At 34.2% G+C, this 22,075-nt stretch overlaps 1 protein-coding gene and 1 long non-coding RNA gene across 5 annotated transcripts; one reads left to right on the top strand and one right to left on the bottom strand.

The window, feature by feature from the left end:
• The first annotated feature begins 3,486 nt into the window (after window positions 1-3,486).
• On the top strand, window positions 3,487-20,933 carry LOC145562341 (putative ribosomal large subunit pseudouridine synthase SVR1, chloroplastic). 4 transcript variants are annotated; one of them, XM_081622581.1, is made up of 10 exons: window positions 3,487-4,058; window positions 7,468-7,547; window positions 7,773-7,873; window positions 8,036-8,108; window positions 8,242-8,335; window positions 8,724-8,793; window positions 15,567-15,717; window positions 16,814-16,870; window positions 18,065-18,120; window positions 20,368-20,933. In XM_081622581.1, the coding sequence occupies exons 1-10, from the start codon at window positions 3,659-3,661 to the stop codon at window positions 20,426-20,428; spliced, it is 1,143 nt and encodes a 380-aa protein (XP_081478707.1). In that variant the 5' UTR covers window positions 3,487-3,658; the 3' UTR covers window positions 20,429-20,933. The 4 variants fall into 4 exon arrangements, with proteins under 4 accessions (XP_081478707.1, XP_081478708.1, XP_081478711.1 ...); XM_081622582.1 differs by having other exon boundaries at window positions 8,745-8,793; window positions 20,368-20,930; XM_081622585.1 differs by lacking the exon at window positions 20,368-20,933 and having other exon boundaries at window positions 18,065-18,124.
• LOC145563766 (uncharacterized) lies at window positions 9,417-10,383 on the bottom strand. Its single transcript, XR_014094599.1, has 2 exons — window positions 10,131-10,383; window positions 9,417-9,643 (listed from the first exon to the last, which is right to left on the bottom strand). It is a non-coding gene; the product is annotated as an uncharacterized LOC145563766 (long non-coding RNA).
• Window positions 20,934-22,075: the final 1,142 nt, after the last annotated feature.

Raw genomic sequence — 22,075 nt, 5'->3', positions numbered from 1 at the left:
CAGCAACATGACAAAAAAATTTAAATCCTTCACGCTCAACTATAGAAAATGGTTGCTCATCAACAATAACCATTTTTGCTAAAGCAAGTCTACATGCATCTTGATCAAACTCCCAATTAGACATTACAGTAGACTCAGATGGAGAAGCTTTAAACATAGAAATGAGTTTTTGCTTTTTGTCAATATTTATAGGGTACCTAGAACATGAGTTAAGATGCTTCTTTAATGATGAAGTTCCATTATTAGTGTTACCTGTTAAAATTTTCTCACAATATTTGCATCTTATCTTGATAATTTTTTTGGTTTTCGGATCTCTAATGTCCCAAAAATGGCTCCAATACTCAGACTTCCTCTTGTCGCCAATTGTGGTTGGTTCGCTTGTTGCATTCTCATTTCCACCGGCATCACTTTCATCATCCATAGGTTCATTCATTACTAATCTGAAATAAATTAAAAAAATAAATTGACATTAAATTGGGTGCAGTGGCTTCTTAAGTATACTTACTGCTTTAAGTATACTTAAAGCTTCTTAAGTATACTTACTGCTTTAAGTATACCCACTTGATCAAATACTACAATTAACGACTAAAGCTACTCATTTTAGCATAATATTGTAAGTTCATCAATTGGGTTCAATGAATAATCAACATCCCAGATAAAATTCATCAATTTGACCAATTGAATACTCCCAAATTATGTTAAAAACAAACAAATTTTACAAAATTCAGCAACAATAACACGAATTAAATAAACCCCACCTATAAATTTGAACTCAACACAATTGAAAGAAAATAGCAGAACTTCACAAACCCAGAAAATTACCCAAACATGCGAAGCAAATCCAAAAAAATAGCACAACTAATACAAATTTCATAAACATGAGAAACTAACTAAAATTATCATAAACATGCAAAACTAATACAAATTTCAGAAAATTTACGGTATATAAAATTATAAATAACTAAAATAAGTAAAAATTTTTAGTAAAATTATAAAAGAGCTTGAAAGGAGAAGAACCTTTAACAATATGAGCAACATTGCAACAACACAGTCACGGTGAGAGCTTCAATGGAGAATCCGAGTGGTGAAGCTTGAACGGAGCCGCCGTGCTGATGGAGTGGTGAAGCTTGAACGGAGCCGCCGTGAAGGGGTGAGATCTGAGAGCTTGAACGGAGCTGGCGGAGGCTGAGCACTGAGCAGTGAAGGGGACAAGGGGTGAGACCGTGAGAAATTGAGAATGTGAGATATGAAAGAGTGATGGAGGCTGTGAGATTTTAGGGTTAGTGTTGAGAAAAGATATATGAGTACATTAATATGTTGGGCTTACACAAATTTGGGCTGTAAAAAAAAATCCAAGCATTCGAATTTTCGAAATAGCATATTTTGCACTAAAAAATCCAATTCCAAGACCGGGTACCCGGTTATATCCGGGTCCAAGACCGGGTACCCGGTATTGGAACTGGTATAACCGGGTACCCAGTGGGTACCGGGTCCAAAATTATAGGACCCGGAATTGGAACCGGATATAACCGGGTCCTATATTTTGGACCCAGAATTGGAACCGGTATAACCGGGTCCGGGTCCAGACCCACCGGGTCCTAACCAGTTCCAATTCCAACACCGGGTACCCACAGTTTTTGCTCACCCCTAACTTTTACCAGCATACTATTTTGGAACGGTCTGAGGATATAACTTCAAAGCACCATAGTCCATATTTTCAGCAACAACCTTAATCCTTTCATTCAGACTTTCACAAGTCCAATTCATTATAAATGGCTTCCTATCTAAAGTGGTCCCAAAATCAAACTTTTGCAAAAAGGCAATAACAAATGCAATAAGACAACCATTTATTTGTTTTGTTTTATTTTTCCCTCCCCCATCTGCCTGCCTCTTCAGAACAAAAACTTGAAATTCTGATATTGATTCACATATAGAATCCATCACATAACCAGCCCAGTTGTAAGTCTTTATAAAACGAACATCTTCCAAAGACTTAATAATGTTGAAGTTTGGAAACTTATTATCACCCATTGGAGCAAAAAAATGGGATACAATAAAAAGAACAAAAAGTCTCTTGAATTCATAACCCCTATCTCTAGATTTCTCAAACAACTATTCATAAGAGTCAAAATTGACATATGTCTTTTTCTTAGTATCTCCAATTTTCCTTTTCTTACTTTCACCAACTTTTTCAGATTCAACAACATTATCTTAACCCAAAAATTGCCTCTACTCTGACTTCAAAGCATCATCAATTAAATCCTTTCTTCATTTTAGATATTTCTTTCACAGGTTTATCAGTGTAAGTAATACCCAACACATCAGCAATATCAGAACTATCTATATGAATGACAAGTTCCTTTTACCAACAATCAAATTTCTAGCCTTAGGATTATAATGAGTAACTACATAGTTGTATAACTGATGGCCAATGTTATCCTTCAAATTAAGATGTAGCAAACCACCAAAACCAATCTCTATAACATCCTTCTTTTGCTGCTCACTAAGATCTTCCAAAACTAGACAAAGTTGATTAGTAGTGGATTTAGTACCAACTATTAAGTCTGAAATATCATCTTCAGAAATAGAACTGAAAAACTGAAGAGTAAAAATAACATTAAAATTATAACCTGACAAAAACAATCTTATTACTGACAAAAATAATATTATTACTGACAAATATATTCTAATATCAAAATAAAATAATCTAATTCCAGACAAGGAAAATCTAATTTCTGATAGAAATAATATAGTAGCTGACAAAATTAAGGCCTGACCAAATACTCTATAATCAAACAAAAACAATGTAATATCACACAATAAGAAGCTAATTCCTGACAAAAATATTCTATTGTCAAACAAAAACTATCTATATCCCGACAAAAACATCCTATTATATTATTTCTGACTTAATTCCTGACCAAAATTATTTAATTTCTGACTGGCTTAATATTTCCTGACTAAATTGAACTGTGATCAAACAACATTTTAAAAGTAATAAACTTAATAAAACAATCTTTTTAATCCTGACTGATATAATTTAATTCCTGACAAAAATAACTTAATTCGTGACTAAAATATTCTAATTCTTGATTGAAATATTTTTATTCCTAACAAAAATAATCTATTATTAAATAACAATAATAAGCTAATTCTAGACAAAAAATATTCTGCATTAAACTAGAAATGTTCAGTTTCCTAACAAAAATATTCTATTATCAAATAACAAATACTCTATCCAAACAAGATTTTTTGAAAAATAAATAGAATAAAATTTCAAACCTAACAGCTCGACCTCGTTTAGAACCAGACTTATGACCACGCTTCTTTAGTGCAGTTTCAGAATGATCCCTACAAATCGAAATAATAAGTTATAAAAAAGGATTTTAAAAAAAATAAATGTATAACCTAAAAATAATTAAAATACGTAGTATAATAAAACCTTTCGGCCATTAGAAATGTCTTCTCCTGTTTTCGTGTTGTTTACTTCCTCTATTACATAATTTACATTGTCATAACTCATAAGTCCAAAAATCGTACTTGTATCTCCTTTTGTTTCCCTCCTCACTTCCGCAGTCCACAGTTCCACTCTCCTATCCAAAACCCACCACACCCACACCCACACCCACACCCACCACCTCCATCACAACCACCATCAATGGCTGCCATTACCATCACCACCTCTTCAACTACACTAGCAATCTCAACCCTCAACCTCACTCGCCCATCATTCCTCTCCATCCACCGCACCTACCTTCACACTCTCTCTCCTCGCCTTCGCATTTCACTCACTTCCTTCCCTTCTTCCATCGAAGACAATCCGCCATTGTTGTCCTCCCCCAAGCTTTCCGCACCATGGATTCTCCACGCACTTCCCACGACGCGCTCATTTCAATCTGTTGCCGAAGGCGGAAAGCAGAAGAAGGCGGTTGCGGCGAAGACGACGAAGAAAAAGATGGTTGAAGAGCCTCGTTATTCGAAAGCTGCTCGTAGGTTTTACAATGAGAAGTTTGGGGAGAAGCCTCAGCGTCTTGCTAAGGTACTTGCTGCTGCTGGAGGTGAGAGAATTTTATTTCTTTCAAATGTGAATTTGTTTACTGTATAATTTGTGTTATTAAAATTAATTGTGCTTTGCATTAACATGTTGAAATTCGTGTTAATTATGATGGGTTATTATATTTTCTTGACAAATATGCTGTGAGTTTCATGAGAACTGCTGTACTTAGGCTAATTACTTAAATTTTGGGGGAAATTGATTGAAAAAGTTAACTGTTAAGTTGAATTAAACTAAATTTGGGCCTAGTTGTATAAATGGTTGAAAACCCAGATGATTACTCTTAAAGCTATTGGATTGTTGGATATAATGTGCTGTGATAGTTGATTTTGTCGACCCTTTGAACGAACATGAACCTGTTCTTCGGAATTGTGTATTTGTGTAGTCTTTTTCGTATTATTGTTCTTTGCTCTAAATAGAGAGAATCATGCTAGCATAACTTACGAAGTGCTAGAGTAAAAGCTCCATGTTCTTAGTTTTCGCTCTAAGAGTTTCTGTCTAAGGCTCTAAGCCAATGTATTTTTGGTATGTGGTTGACATGGGTTTGTGTCCAAGCGTTTAAAATTCAGCTATTTCTCCATGTTTTGGTTTAAATCAAAGTGTCCCATTGTTCATAGCTATATGGAGGAATTGACATTGGTACCCAAAGAGAAATGAAGAGTGTGAGAACAATGCTTTTAATACCTACTAATGCTGATAGGCATGGCAGGATGAAGCAGCTATTGCTATAGTGAAGGTTAATTTTAAGGAGGTTAGATAATGAATTTAGATATCTAAAATACAAGAACCATCGCCCTCATCTAAACCACCAAACCGCATCCGACTACTACCACCCCACCCTCACATCCAAACCACCACCGTACCACACTAAGCTACCACCATTAAAATGGGCTTTTGAATTTTCGAGAAGAGGAGAAAGAAGATTAAGAAATCAAACCACCACTAAGCATATGTAATTTTTCAGATCTGATTTTCTTCCTGGCTCTTTTTGCCTTTATATTTCTTTCTCTAAAACAACAAAGATGGCAGTGGTGTGTGCGATAACGGTGACAATTGGAGGCGTGACTTGAGAGTGTTTGTGGGTGGGTTATGGATCTAGTGGTTGAGGAAGGAAAAGGGTTGAGAAGAGAGATAATAGAGTTGAGGGTAAAGATGGTTGTGGTGGTGGTGGTATGGTGGCTGGGGTGGTCATTCGGCAAGGAAGGAAAGGGTGGTTTGGTGGTGGTTTGATAGGTCGGGGTGGCGCTTTTGGTGGTGGTTCGTTAGACAAGGTTGATTTGGTGGTGGTTCGATATATCGGAGTGGTGCTTTCTGTGGTGGTTCAATAAGGGTGGTGGTTTCGGTGGTGGTTCAATAAGGGTAGTGGTGGCTTAGTAGGATGAATGGTGTTGGGTTATGGGGATGGTGGTTTTGGGTTGGGCTGATTATTTAGAGATTTGTTCATTAGGATGGGTATGAGGTTGGTTAATTGTGGGTGATTCGTGATTATAAAAAAGAGTTTCCTAGTTTCCTGTCAAGTATTGTGACACTTTCTTTTTAGGAATGTTAGTCATCTAAATAAAAATGGAGGAAGTATTAGTTAAGCTTAAAAAGTTTGATTTAGCAAAATCATTGAATAGAACATAGTATTCACTAAAACACCATCTTTATACGTACTTCCTCCGTTTCTTTTGAGTTGCTACACTTTCCTATTTTGGAAATTTTTAATTAGTTGCAATACTTTCTATTTTTGACATTTTTTTCTCTCTATCTCTCTCCTATTAAAAAACTGTCTAGGAGACCGTGAAAATAAAAGCGTAGCAACTAAAAAAAACGGAGGAAGTTCAAAGTTTTCATGTGAGACACAACAAACACGTTTTGAGATAATCTACTCCCATTTCAATCAAAGACCCTGCACATGTCCCACCACACACTGCAATTATCAATTTCATTTACTTCTCATTATTGTGACTAAGATATAGGATCAAATTGTCTTCTTGCTTTAAGAAGCTAGCTTAATATGGTGCCTATGTGCTAATGAGCTGCTGGCTAGCTAACCGAGACAGGTGATTTTCTTGGTATAGTAATTTTCCATTACTGCTGCCACTTCTCTTCATTGAGTTATCATAAGTTCATAACTCAAGTTTTAGCTAATTAGCTTTCATTGTTTGATGGTTTAAAATTTTTTACTAGTTTCTAAGTGACCTTCAATTCATCAGCTCTTCGTTGTTCTTACCTTCTTTGTCCCTTAATATGAAATCACTTGTATGGATCTGCTTCACTGCCTTTGCATCGCTTGGATTTTTGTGGTCAAACTACCAATCAAGCGGTTTATGAATAGGTAATATATAAAAATATACTTCATCTGTTTTACTAAAATTGCAACGGTTCTCATTTCATGCTCGCTAATGCATTATTTCAATATATTTAATTTCCAAAAAGTTAGAATTATAAAATTTGATATTATCAAAGAATAAATTGAGGTGATTCTAACAAGATCCCACATGACCATATCTTTACGTAACCATAAATCGTAAAAGTTAGTCAAAGCGGAGTGAAATTGTGCATAAGTCAAAGTGCAATTTAGTGAAACGGAGAAAGTATGAAGACCAGAAGCAATATATAGCATTGAAGTCACTGTAATTTTCAGTAGTATGCAGGGCAACATAGTATGAAGTCACTCTACATTTCAGTAGTATGCAGGGCATCCACTGACTTCCTGTGTTACCTTATGATAGCAACAGCTGCAACACTTTTATGGGGATCATTTGATGCAAATTAAAGTATGAAACAACTACCATGCGGTATCTCATCCTTTGGGCTTTTTGGAAATTTATGCATTGGCTTTGTGAGTTGTGATTGATTTTTGGTTGTTTGCTAGACTGGCCATATGTTGTCGAGGGATTTTTTTTTTCCCCTCTGATTATATGAGATTGACAAGTTATGGGTGTCATTGGATGATCTCTTTGTGCCTTGGTTCTGCTTGTGTTGGTTACTGATTGTATTTAACGGAAAACATTCTCAGATTTTCCTGAATACACCTGAATTAGGTCATGATAGGTTGGTAATTATTTCCACAATTATCCACAGTATATACTTGCTGCACCTACCTGAATTAGTTCAATCTCAATGCAGACCCAACAGAGGCTTTATGTTGCAGTGTCATAAAATAAGATTGTAGGTCTTTTTGAGTCTCAATTTGCAGCCAACAAAGTTGAAAACCAATCACATATATAGGCTGTTATCAGGACATGAGGTAAATGTAGTTAGATTGAATAATAGATTAAAAAATTATAGAGAAGAAAAAATTAATCTGAGTGGGGGAAATCTGTCTTTTTAGGGTAGAATGAATTACTGGAATTTTGTTCTATTGCCAATTGCTAGTCGGTGGCATATGTCTTATGTTTGTTCTAAGTTTGCATCTCTCTTCTTAGTGGCATCAAGGAGAAGCAGTGAGGAGCTCATATTTCAGGGAAAGGTGACTGTCAACGGTTCTGTCTGCGATACACCTCAGGTTAACTGCTCTTTACACTCACATAAATTAGTGTGTTATTTTCCTTAAATAAAAAAAAAAAAGTTTGTTATGCTTTATAAGTTACTGCTTCTAATTTTTTGCTAGGGTGTCTGAATATCTTGTGTCACTGATTTGACTTGCTTCTTCCATGGTTATTGTTTCACTTTCCATCAGTGATTTGTTTTGTTGAATTTGCAATTTTAACTAACTAGTGGTGATGCACAGACAAAAGTTGATCCTGCCAAGGATATTATTTATGTCAAGGGAAGCCGCCTACCTAAAAAGTTGCCATCAAAGGTGTATCTTGCTCTGAACAAACCTAAAGGGTCAGACACTCACCAACTCTACTCCATTCTCAAAGTTGTGAATAAAGAAAGAAAATTTTTTTACTGTCTTGTGCATGTCTTCTGTCAGAGTTCTTCTCAACTTAGTAGTTTAGTACCCCGAAATGATTTACATTCCTGCTTAATATGATTATATCATTGCAGATACATATGCTCTTCTGGTGAGAAAGAGTCCAAGTCTATTTTATCCTTGTGTGATGATTTTCTGAAGAGTTGGGTATGAGCACTGTTGACTCCAATTTTTAGCCCCTCAAATTTCTCTGTTTGTGATCTCTGTTTTTTGAAATCTTGTCATGTTTCAAATGCATATTATCTCTTTTATTAACGTCAATTAATATATATTCTTTTAGGACAAAAAGAATCCTGGAGAGCCAAAGCCACGGCTTTTTACTGTTGGACGCCTAGATGTTGCAACTACTGGACTAATTATTATAACCAATGATGGTAACTGCTGTACTTTGTATAGCTTTCAATTTTTAAAATATTAAGGCCCTGTTCTCTTCACCTTAAAAAAATAATATTAAGTAAAAATAATTTCAGCTCAGTAAAATTAATTTCAGTTCAGTAAAAATAATTTCAGTTCAGTAAAAATAAGTTCAGTTCAGTAAAATTCAGTTTTCTTAAAGAAAAATTATAATAGAAAATCAGTAAAAATAATTTCAGTTCCGCAAAAATAATTTCATTTCAGTAAAATTAATTTAAGTTCAGTAAAAATAATTTAAGTTCAGCAAATATAATTTTGTTTCAGTAAAAATAATTTCAATTTAGCAAAAATAAGGTGAAGAGAACGGGGCCTAAGTATGACCTCGAGTCTAGTAGATTTATGTTATAGCTATTTGCTTCTTTTATCCAGGTGACTTTGCTCAAAGAGTATCACATCCATCTTCTAATTTAACAAAAGAGTAAGTAGTTCTTTTATTATTATTCTCCATTTGGAAGTTAACATTAGGTATTTTAGATTTCCACTTTTAAAGATGATTAGTTTGGGTTATGAGCTTGTATGTAGAAGCATCAGAAATCTGAATTAACTTTATTTTCAATTTTTGATGCATAATTTTTTATCCCACTTAGTTATTATCATTGAACTCAAATTGGCACTGGGTTACTAGCAACTTATGCTGTCTGTGAAGCAGTAGCAGGCTAGAAGCTTATTATGCTTTTTCGAACATGAAATCGTGCTGCTTATTCAAGCAGCAAATACATTATACTGTGTAATTTTTCTTCAAATATTTTTAAAAAGAACATTTAAAGAGCAATGGACTGAAAGTACATACCTGATGAAGTCCTGTGTATATAGCAAAAGGCAGACAGACACACCATGGAAATTCCTAGGGCTGGCAATCAAGTCGGGTTCAGGTTGACCTATTTCAAGTCAGCACCCCCTAACCCGACCTGTATACTTAAACGGGTCAGAAAATAAAACCCGAACTTGAACCGATGATAATCGGATTGACCTGGGCTGTTTAACCTAAAATTTTTTAAAGCTTTTTTTTTTTTTCATGAACCTATGTTAAACTAATCGAGATTGATAGCCATACCAACAGAAAATATACTCTAAAAATGCTAAAATGTAAATTTAAAACTTTTATTACATGTTTTCAACAAATAAATACAAATACATATTAGACATTGTTGCCTTATCAAGTTCAAAATAAAACTTCTCCATGTTGTAGAAGGCTTGTTTCGTTATGTCTTGGTTACATCAAATCTTTATTTCAATGGTTGACTGTAGCCTTGTAGGATTTATTTATGCTGCATGCACAAAAAAAATAAAATAATACTAATAATTCAAATCATCATGAAAAATCAAAATTAAAGTGTAATATTTATATTAAATCATTAAAGAAATTCTAAATTAATATGACAAAATCTGGCAGTCAACAATTACCACACACTTAAGAAAACAATGAAGTAAGAAATCGGTTCAGAACTAAATAAACCGATACGCTATGAAATTGAACTCATAAAAATATCAAAGTAAATAGCATAAACAGATGATGAAGAAATAACAAATGAACTCATAAAAAAAATCAAATAAAATCTCATAATCAGATGATGAAAAAATCGCATGAACAAATGAATTCATAAACAAACAAACTTCAATCAAATTAAAACAAGTTAATTATTAAATTGAAGAAACAAAATGTACAAAAACAAGTAAATTACTGAAATTGAATAAACAAAACGCATAAAACACAACAAAGTTAAGTAAAGATAATGAAGTTAACAAGTAAATTACCTTGAAAATGTTGAGATGAAGATTCACGAGCTTCAAATCAACAGTTTTAATGGAAAAAATTGAAAACAAGAGAGAGAGGAGAGAGAAAGAGACCGAGTGAAGAGTAAATGAAAATGAAAGAGAGTGAAAGCGGCGTGCGTGAGGTAAGAAAGAGTTTTAAGGTTTTTTATTTTCTGTCATTAGATAGTTTGGGCTTGGCCCATATTTAAAAATTAGGGTTTAAAAATAAGGCCGGTAAATAGGTTTAGGCGGATTGGGTTCGGGTTGACCTGACCCTAAAACTGACCCAATTAATTAAATGGGTTTAGACGGGTTGGTTTCGGGTTGGGATTGCCAACCTGAACGGGTTTGGGTTGACCCAATTACATAATCGGGTTGAAAATCTCCCTCAAAACCCGTTTATTTTGGGTTGGGTTCGGGTCGAGTTGTCAGGTCAGGTCAGCTTTTGCCGGCCCTAGAAATTCCCCCAATTTTTTAGAACGCTCATTTATAACAAAGGCAAAAAGAAATGGACTCAAAACACGTAACTTATGAATTCTTATATTTATAGCATAAAACACCATCCCCTTTTAGTGTTCTAATTTGATTACTTGCACTTTCATGCATATCCTTGATAATTCACATACTAATAGGATTTGCCTTTGGCTTTAACACCTATACATCATTTTTCTTAGTACTTGGTTATAGGCTTATAGCCATCAATCCCTCATAGGCCTATGTGAAATTTCTTTTGTATATTGCTATGTAAAATCCTCGCTCATTGGTTGAGTTAGGGCTGGCAAATGGATCAGGTCGGGTTCATGTTCGGGTCAGCTACCCTCTAACCCGAACCTGATCCATTTAACTTTTCAGGTTGAATATCTCAACCTGAACCTGATTTTTTCGGGTTCGGGTCAACCCGAAATTAACTTGTTTTTTTTTTTTTTCTTCAAATAATCTGACATTTTTCAAACGCATAAGCTCTTCTTAGGTTCAATGCTTTATTCTAAATTAGCACATGCATATAATCTAAATCAGACTATAAGACTTTATAAATTAGCTAAACTAGAAATTATATGAAGATTATGAACCGTACTAAGGAAATCAAACAACAACAACAATATAGATTATGAACCGTACTAAGGAAATTAAACAACAACAACAATATAAATTATATAAACCAAAATTAAATACTGAATTATAAGAACAAGTCTTAATAAATTAGCTAAAAAGTACTCTGTATAAATTATATCAACAAAACAACAACAATAGAAATTAGTTACAGAAGTTTAAAGTGTAATAAACTATTAATATGAACAACTAAAATCTAAAAAGCAAACCAAAACAAAACAAAAACGTATAAGAAAAATTAATAAAGTTTGAACACTTGCAAGTAGAACGGCCTTGATGTTCGATTGTTCGTCAAGGGAAGAACAGAAGGCGTTGAGACGAAAAGGATTTTAGGGTTTGATTGTTTGAATTGTTGAGAGTTGAAGGGAGGTAAAATGAATGAGACTGATGAATGATGAGAGAGAAAACGAACTTCTATCATGCGGCTGTAGGGAGTAAGTGTTTTAGAATATTTTAGGGTTTTGTTTATATATGGACCTATTTGGGCTTGGGGTGATTTCATTAGGTTTCTTGTTTTTTTTTTTTTTTTTCTTTTTTTTTAGATTTTAAAATTTCTATTTAACTTATACGAGTTCGAATTGACCTGACCTGATTTTGACCCAAAAAATATTTTCGGGTTACGTGGGTCATTTTTTGGGTTGAAATTTTCAACCTTAATCTAACCCATTTAATTATCAGGTCGGGTTCGTGTCGACCCATTTAAGTTTTCGGGTCAAAAATCTCAACCCAAACCCGCTATTTTCGGGTCGGGTTTGTGTCGGGTTTTCGGGTCGGGTCAGCTTTTGCCAGCCCTAGGTTGAGTTCCCTTCTACAAATTTCATCATCTGATTTTGACATAGTGACATAGGGAGGTACTAAATGCAGGTATGATTTTACCTAAATGAAGGACAACTTAATTTTTAGTCAAAATTTATTTTTCAAGCTTACCCTTGTATTTAAACCTACACCAGTTAACTATTAATTACTCTTAAATTTATTTACTTAACTATTAATTACCCTTAAGCTTGTAAACATATCTCATAGTCTTCAACCATTATTTATCCTCAACTAACAAATCTCAGATACTTTACAACCACTATTGACAAGCTGACGAACACGAAGTTTAATCCGCTAATTGCTCTAATTTTCAATACCAAATCCATGTTATCACTAAACCTTTTCGATTCCCAGATTCAACCTGTTTGTAAAATATATCCAAGACCTTCACCTTAATACTGGCTATGATTTCTGGGCCTCTTCACCACCTACCGAAAGGAAAATCCGGGGCCCTTCACTACCTGCCTCAGTTTATTTCCAGGGCCTTTTGCCACATACCGGAGCTATTTTCCGAGGCCTTTACTGCCTATAATTTCAGAATTTAGTGGCATGAACATCTCATACCCGATGAGGTTTTATATTTTTTAACATTGTTTTTCATCTTTATTAAATTGTAGGATGATGGAGTTGAATTAATTGTTAAAATTTCTAACCTTAAAATCTAACAAAGAACATACAAACAATAATGGGTACTCTGTATTAATCATTTGTCTTCTCTTTCCTCTGCCATTGAAAAGTTTTACTTTGCCTCTTCAATTTATCAAATTACCACAAGATGAAACTTTGAGAAATTGAGCAACAGTCCATGAAGCTTTTAAGGTTGTTCTTGGTTGCAGTGAACTTTTTTTTTTTATTTTTTTTTAGTTTTTTATTTTTTTTATAACAGTTTGGTTGTACTGTACTTCGTACTATGTACAACGGAGATTAGGAGAAGAGGAGGGAGCTTCTCAGTAATAAAGGGAGAATGAATGAAATTAGTTTGAGTTTATAAAAAGGGTAATATAGTCTTTTGAATATTTAAGTGCTATTTTTAAAATCCTGCATTTAGGTAACAACTTGACATATTATCAACACTTCATTCAAGCTGACATCCATTATAATTAGTAGCTTGTATTGTTATTTGAGACACTTTCTAGGATGTGTTTCCAAAGAAAGATGTAACCAGTTGGAGTTGTAATTGTGCTATCCTTGAAAGCTACGCATAGGGGTGCTAATCGAGCGAGTCGATCGCGAGCTACAGGGTGCTCGACTCGTGATCGAAAACCATGACTCATGCTCGAACTCGACTCGTTACTCGCTAAGCTCGTTAATCTTTTGCTCGACTCGTGATCGTTTAATTTTAGCATAGCTCGACTCGTGCTCGACTCGACTCGTAATTCACGTAGCTCAGCCAGCTCGATTGCTCGGCTCGTAACTCGAAAAACTCAATTGCTCGAATAACTCGATTGTTTAGCTCGTGATTAACTCTTTTAAAATTGTTTTTCTTCCTTTATTTAACTTAATTAATCTTATCAACTAATAAATCGAATGAACATAACAAAATAATGAGTAACAAAATAATTAGAGTATAAATTCAAATTCTTACACAAAAAACAATAGTACAAAATTAATGGTACAACTGTACAACGATTTTTATAAAACCTAGTACTACATGAAATAATTCTTGTCTTCAATGGCATTAACTTGCAAGTCGATCGGTATATTACCAAAACTAGGAAATTGGAATAATGAATTCTTTTGGCTCATCTTCTCCAATGTTATTCTGCAATGAAACAACATAGTATGAAGTTAAAATAATACTCTAAATAAATTACAAAAAGATAAAAGTTGATTATACAACTAAAGCAAGTAGCAGCCAAACAAAAAAATTGCAGCAAGCCAGCAACCTTCAACTAAACTAATACTACTTCGTATTTACAAAAAAAAAAAATAAAAAAAAAATAAAAAAACGGATGAATTACTTCAGATTTACAAGGAATCAGAGTTAATTAAACCAAAAACGCCTACATTATTCCTCTAGTTGTTCAAGTAGATAAAAAAATTAACCAACTTTTTGAATGAATATACTAGAACAACCACAAATCTACAACAAAAGAGAGTAAAAACTAAAGTCGCACCTGTTATATTAAGATTAAAGCTTTTTCCTTGTTAAAATTGGCTTTATGTTTATCTTGATCTCGGTTCCTCTTTCAATTCATATTCCCTATGAGGTATGAGCTTCTTACTTGAGATTTAAGAAGTAAAGAGAGAAAAGAACAAAGAGGCACCTGCGAGCTTGAGAGCTAGGGTTTTTGGTTTTGTGAGTGGTGGGAAGCTGAGTGAGTGTTTGTAAAATTGTAATGGGCTAATGTTTTGGAGAAATTGTAATGGGCTAAGTGATGGTTTGGGTCTTCTAGAATGTAGGATTACTAGTAGTTTGGGACTGTGGGTGGATTTAGTGAATTTTTCGAAATTTATTTTTTCTCTTTTATTAATATGCAACACTTTTTTTTTTTTTTTTTTTTTTTTTTTTTTTTTTTTTTTTGTAATTTCCTATTTTTATTATAATTTTTTATATAATATTTTAATAAAAAATATTAACGAGCTGCTCGCGAGCTTATCGAGTCGAGTTACAGCTTACTCGACTCGTGCTCGTTAAGGTTTCGAGTCGAGTCGAGACAACTCGAGTCGAGTTTTGACCGAGTTGATCTCGAGTTGCTCGCGAGCTACTCAACTCGATTAGCACCCCTAGCTACGCATCTCTTATTCTTCACTTTACCTCAAGTAATCATGTTGGATCATTGACACTCAGACATGGATAAGTCAATTTAACACTTCATTTTGGGCCAAATCACTGAGATTTTTCACAAAATTGTCAAGTTGGATACTTGGACATGTACCAATGTCAAACATGGTACCAGAGTCCGAGCATCATAGCTTGAAAGGGACTATGTTTTCTAACTTAGCTATCTCTTTGATTTTCTAAATTATCTTGAAGGGAGCATCACAAAATTGCCAAGTTAGAAAACATAATCCCTTTCAAGATAGAGCATCACTAGAAAAAGAGTGACCTTTGAAGTCAAATTCACTTTGCGATAACTGCAACACAATCCATGATCAATGCATCATTTCCTTAATCTAAGCACTGCGTGGCTGTTCCAGTGATCGCTACCAAAACCATATTTTTAAACCATGGTCTTAATCTTCCAAAACTTGCATCTATTGATACTCTAGGCTTGGTGCCTGTCACATGGTCTTTTGAATGCATGCTATACTGATATTGTGCCTCTATTCTGTCTGAGTTTGGTCCATTTCTTTTATTTGCATTTCATAATTATCTTTTCTCCAAATCCTTATATATTTAAAAAATTAAGAAATTTTTTATCTGTGAGAACATGATTTGATTTGTTGGTGGCTTGTGGTGAATTCTGGAACTTATAATTTAACTGAATCATCACTCATCACAACACTGCTGTATTGCAAAGTATATGTAATCTATGAATGGTGATAGAATTTTCTTTGCATTTGAAGATACATTGCCACTGTTAATGGTGAAGTTCATAAACGACACTTAGTGGCCATTATCCAAGGAACAATCATTGATGGTGTGCATTGTACACCTGAATATGTAGAACTCTTGCCTCGACAGCCAGATATTCTCAGGTCTCGTCTGCGTATTGTGGTAAGCATCACGGTATTGTGCATTAATTGTGTCAGTGATTTGCAATGTACTAATCTCTTTATAAAATTTACAATCTTAAGATAAATAAAGTCTGGTATTGTTCTTAGTTTCTTTAGTTAAATAGTTCTCTGTCATTATCTCTATGTAATTCTTTGAGGGTAGTAGTAATTTTTAGCTTCATATTTTGATAAAAGAAATTTTATTGAATTTTTTAATGAAAAAACAAAGATGTGTTAGTTATTCTGAAGACAGTAAAGAGAAGTCCCACACTGTTTGGATAGTGTGGAAACTGGTAGATTCTGGAATTATGTTTAACGATTAAAACAAGTGTGCTCTTTGTGTAAACCTCCTTCCTTTATTCCTTTAAACTTGCACATTGCTAATTTACGGGTGCGACAAAGCATAGGGTGAGCATTCCTATCTTGATGATTTTAAACAGCTGGCTTCAAATAATAGTTGCCATCTCACAGTATGCATGAAAATAATATTCTTCAGCTTTTTGATTCTGAGCACACATGTTTGAGGAGACTCACCTATTTGATGATGGATCTAAGTTTGCCATAGTTTTGGAGCCTCTACAAACAAACTGACCACACGGCTTATGCTCTTTTGGACATTTTTTCTTGTGGTTTAAATGGTACCGGTTGGATGTAATGTATAGGTGGTAAATCCATAAATCTGTATAGAAAGATAATTCATGCTTCATACTGCTTTTGTAGACAAGCTGGATGGGTCTCATTACTATTGGTTGAGCAAAGTCAATTAACGCTCTTGTGTTTTGTAAATCTGGAAAGCAGTAAATATGTAATATTGCCTTTTTTAATTTTGTGACTGAATGGAACAGGTGATGTCAGATTTAACTCACTTTAAAATATAAAGAAATTGTGTGTGTGTGTGTGTTTCCCTTTTTGAAGTATTGAAATTGTATTTCTATGCTATGACTATTGGAGCTGAGGGGACTGATATTGATACAATAATCGTTCCCCAAGCTTCTGTTTTGGTACTTATGGAGTACAATTATTTGATACTTTCATTGCTTCGTGTCTAGTTGGGTAACTGAGTATCTGACAGCTTACTGCCATTGTTATATTGATAGGTTAACGAGGGAAGAAACCATGAGGTTCGAGAACTGGTGAAAAAAGCTGGACTTGAGGTTATTTTCCTCTTCTTGGCGTGATAGTAAACATTTGTTATTTGTATTTTCTTCTTCAAGTCACTAACGCTGTGCCTTACAGATTATACTTTGTTATGAGACATATATACAAAATACTGAACTTTTTTTGGCACTTTCCCTTTTTCAGTCTCATCTTCCCGAATTCTTAAAGCCACATTATCAAATTTCCCTGGATTCTCCGCTTCAGTCTTATCTCCTCAGTACTTAAAGCCAATTTATCAAATTTCCATGGACTTCACTACAATTCATCTTCCATACACTTTATTTACATGCAAGAAAAATCATTAGTTATTATTCTCAATATTTATCCAGATTTTGTAATTTTGTGTTTTAGTTCTTGGTAGAGAGTTGATTAAACTTTCTCCCTAGAATTAAAACTCAAAATAGTATAATATCTATCATGTATGCAACTGATTGAGGCTTCACTCAATTTTGGTTGGTTGCCATTATTCTCTATTACTCTTTTTTATTAGTATAATTCTTCTACTTTGTTGAATTTTACTTTTTTTTATTTCTTTATTACTACGTATTATTATTATTTAAGATTTAGAAGAGGAATTTTTTTTTTTTTTTGGTTGTTTAGCCTGTTCTTGACTGAGGCTCAACTCAATTGGAAGTTAAGTTATACAGAGCCTAAATGAAATAAAAAATATATTTCCAACCTTCTCAATCCAAAAACGCTGCCTCTATCAGCATTTTCTTACATAGCAGGTTGGATGCTAACCGCTAGTTACCAAACACCCACATGAGGTGTTGGATTTGGTCAAACCTTTGATATGGAGCCAAACCGCTAACTTTAATCTGATGTTTACCAAGCCAACGTATTAAAACAAAGTGATAATGTAGTAGGTTAGCTTCACTTCATTAGCATGAATGTTTATTGTACTATTTGGATGATAAGTTGAGGTTTGCACATTTTGCATTGAAAAATTTATAATTGTAGTATAATTATGCAGGAATATTTTGATGGCTCATCATGTTAAAGTACTTTGATGGTGAAAATGATGGTTAATGTCTATTCTCTAGGAAAACAAATTTAAAAAGTTCCCTTCTCAATAAGTTCACATATTGCTAGTTGACTACATAAAAGAAATGGCAGCATCTCATTTTATTATGTGTGTGTGTGTGACACATGCATCAATTTCAACTAATTTCCCTTCCTTTCTCATACAGATACATTCCCTAAAACGTGTACGTATTGGTGGTTTCAAGCTTTCCTCTGACCTTGGGTAATTTAATAATTTTTTTTTTCTTTTTTTCCACTTGTCTAGATATTTTGATTAAGTTCCACATTCTGGAGGATGACCTTATGTATCTTTATGTTCATGTGGTCATGTTTTAGTTGTGCTTAATACATTTCAATCATTGTAAAATGTGGCTGAGTGCATTATTTATATAAAATGCCCCTTCAATGTGTAGTGTTTAGCATTTGCATGTTTATTCGACTGTTAAGAGAATAATGTGTGCATCTTGTGTGTGTGTGTGTTTTGGGGAGAGGGGGTGGGGGCATAGAGGGGAATAATTAGTTTGCTATATCAACATCCCTTGTAACACCTTATCTCTTTATAGTAGCTAGTGGGAGGATTATCATGTGACAAATGATCTTGGATTTATAGAGACCAGATTGTTATGCTGATGTAAAATGGTCATGTGCTAACTTCACTATAAGGTTGCTGGTATTCTTATGGCAGAAGTAGGATAAATCAGCAAATTGAAGCTATCCAAATTTGTACCAAAATGCTTCTAGGTAATTCACTCTAATAGATATCCTTATAATAGGGAAAAACTTGTCTTGGCTCTTTGGTAGTGCTGCATTGGAGCTTATGCTTGAACCACAAAAGCATTTCACTCTAATAGATATCCTTATGCTAGGAAAAACAAAAATTTTGGTACTTTGGTAGTGTAGCATTGAAGGCTATGCTTGAACCACAAAAACATTTTAATTGTGAATGGGTGCAATTGGGATGTATGTCTTATAATTGAGAAGGATGCCAAAAATTATTTTCACTATGGCTTACACTTAAGATAGAAACCTAGCTAACACTTAAGATAGACAAGATTCCTTCCAATCCTAAATGTTTACTCCATATTTCCTATTGGGATGTCCCTATAAAGTACTCCCTCCGTTTTTAAATACTTGCTCCACTTCTCCATGCATGGAGTTTTAGGAGAAATTTGAGAAAGTAATAAAATATGGTGGTAGTGGGGTAGGTGTAAGAATAAAAGATTGTAAAATCCAAAAGTAGTAGAGAGAATTGGAGGAGAGAGAATATGAAGTTAATAAAATATGATTTATGTTGGATCCACTAGGTAAGAGAAATGAATTAAATATTGTAAAAGCTTTCCAAATAAGGAAATGGAACAAGTATTTAAAAACGGCCGGAAATGGAAAGTGGAGCAAGTATTTAAAAATGGAGGGATTAAAAACTAATTTTCACTATGGCTAATTTTTTCTGAAATATCAGTGTCCAAATCTAGCCACTAACTATTTTTCCCTTTCTCATTAGAAAGCATTACACCAAATCCCCGAAGGTACGATAAGGGATAAGGTGTAAAATCTAACATTAAATTTCTGGTGAATGAGTACCAGTAGATTTGAAGTGTGATTTAGCTCTAATAATTAAGAAATACAAATTCTAGTAAGTTATGAAGCTGTTAATGGAATCTGTTTCAGATGCCACTTGGAAAAAACATCAAACCCTGACTGTGGTTGCTATTTTTGGTCATTGGGTCCAGTGGACTGGACTACATTACTAGCCTTTGCAATAGCCTTGAAATTCAGAAGTTTACTATTAGGGGAATAAGGATATATGTGGATACCTAACTTGTGCAAAGTTTAGGAAAGAAAAAGTAGTTCAGTAGTTTTTGTATTTTTCTGTTAATGCAAGTTTAAATATGAGTAACTTTGAAAATATTAGCAAACCTCGGATTAATGTATTGATTATGCATGACAAGTGAATTTGGTATGTCTGTAAAGTTTGGATCCTTTAGCATGGCTACTTATGTGCTTGGCATTCAGATAAAGTAGTAGTTATCCTAATCTCTTTAGCCTTCAGATAATGTAGCAGTTATCCTAATCTCTTTAGCCTTCAGATAAAGTAGTAGGTATTTGTATAGCTGCACTTTACTTGCCTTTTTCTAGTAAATGGAATTTAGATGCACTTCTATATTTATTTACTTAATAACAGTGATGCTTGATGAATACATCGTACTTCATCCATTCCTTAAATATTGCAACATGGGAAGAGTGCACAAGATTTTAGGTATTGGGAAAAAAGGGAGGGAAAACTTGTCTATGTGATTGCAAACATTAACTACAGCAAGTAATAACAAATATTTTTATTTTTTCACCGAAAAGCAGGTAGATGTCTTTGGGATGTTTATTATGATGCGTTGCATAGAGTAGAAACTGTGTTTAAATTACTCTGTTTGTATAAAATAGATATGTGATGTTCTTAGTTTGTTGTCTATTGTAGGCTTGGTAAATATGTTGAACTGAAAGAAAACGATCTCAAAGCTTTGGGATGGAAGAAGTAAATTTCTGAAGACTTCTTTTGCCAACTTGGCTAACCAATGAGCAACTTCTGCACTACTGATCAGAAATGTGATGTCTTATCAGCAAAGGATGACACTACATTTTAGAGCCTCTGTGAATATGTTGATGTAATTTTTTACATGCTGAGGCCTGCTCATGTGGAGATGTGAGAAGCTAGTTACCCAAAAATGGAAGATGTGCAGTCAAAGCAGGTATTCTAGAAAAATATGCTCTTTAAGATAGATGCTTCATGCACAATCAAATACAATTGAATCACAAATCAAGATGGAATCGAGATGAAGAATGGTGATCAATGTCTCCTCTGTAAAGTTAATGAATGAAGAACATATATAATTGTTTATTGCAGTAATATTTGCTAGTATTGTGTATACCAATTTTGTTAGTGATTAAGATGTAAGAACTCTTGAACTGAATATATGGAACAAATTTGACCCTAATTATCTAGTGTATTGCTCAGAGAAGATGTTTATGATTGAAATTCTTGCTTTGTGCTGCAGGTTTAGTGAGCAGGCAGTTACCTGTGTCTCAACTTTTGCTCAAGTAAATGTTGCTTTTACATGCGAAAAAAGGCCAGTTAAGATTTGTACAACACTTGCTCTTGAAATTTATTAGGAGAAATAAATTTTTCTCATGGCGATTTAGGGCGCATGTTTAGGTCTCTTGCTAACCTGCTTCATACGGGGAAGAAGATATCAAATGGCATGGTTGGTTCAACTTCAGTAGTAGGTCAAGGATCTTCATGACATACTCAAGCCATAGATGATTGGCAAATATTGATAGATTTGAACAAAATCTCTCAACCTAGCTCACAATTAGAAAAACCTTGATAGTTGAATCTCTGCATCCGAGTGCTATCCCTGTAGATTCTAAGGTCATGCGAGCAATTATTGCATGTCATGAGAGCATTTATGAGACTACCTGATGGTGATAGAGCAACCTCATGATACAGTAGGGCAGATATAGGAGGAACAAGTGTTGTGGCAGTGAAAGTATCATTAATGCTTTTGAGCTCTAGCAAATGAGGCAAGGATGAAATGATATAGCATATTGTTCAGATCGGTGCTAATCATGCAGCTAAAGGAATAACTCTCGATTTCCCCCTCTACGATAAAGTGACTAAGTCAGTGGTGCAATCAGACAAAGTAGAAGTTGATATATTGTCTGAACAATGAGCTACTACAATGGTGATTTATTGTCAAAGACACGCCTAGTATTGGGGTAGTGCTAAGACTTGTTGCAAGAGTGTTTTATATTATGTGAGAAGGCTCTTATATATTCCATTGCGGCAAGCCTATGATTGTGAAGCTTGGTCAGTAAATTTTAATTTCCATGAGGTTCTTAGAGTTGTGGATTAGTTTGCCTACTCTTTACACTTAATTGTTTCGGTGCAAATTCTATGATGAATTGGAATTATTTTGGGAAAACCGTCATTTGCAGAGAACGTACTTGATGACTTAGGAGTATCATTTGCTAGATTGCTGATCCAAATGGATATTACTAATGCAAACTATTGGTGCGTCCACCCGCACCCAACAGTTCGTGCGGGCTACCTATTTCCCCTTCAAACACAATTGAAACTTTACCATTCAAATCAATTATCAAAGAAAACTGAGATTTTAGGGCTTACA

Source organism: Chenopodium album, chromosome 10 (assembly GCF_948465745.1).
Source record: "Chenopodium album chromosome 10, dcCheAlbu1.1, whole genome shotgun sequence".
Classification (NCBI taxonomy): Eukaryota; Viridiplantae; Streptophyta; class Magnoliopsida; order Caryophyllales; family Amaranthaceae; genus Chenopodium; species Chenopodium album.
The sequence above is the reverse complement of the archived record's forward strand: the minus strand, read 5'-3'. Positions and strand labels throughout refer to the sequence as shown.

Bases quoted from the DNA above. Each gene is read 5' to 3' on its own strand.
- LOC145562341 (XM_081622581.1), top strand. From the start codon at position 3,659: ATGGCTGCCATTACCATCACCACCTCTTCAACTACACTAGCAATCTCA. The intron at 8,336-8,723 runs GTAACTGCTGTA...TTTATGTTATAG, and splicing joins AATTATTATAACCAATGATG to CTATTTGCTTCTTTTATCCA. The intron at 15,718-16,813 runs GTAAGCATCACG...TTATATTGATAG, and splicing joins GGTCTCGTCTGCGTATTGTG to GTTAACGAGGGAAGAAACCA.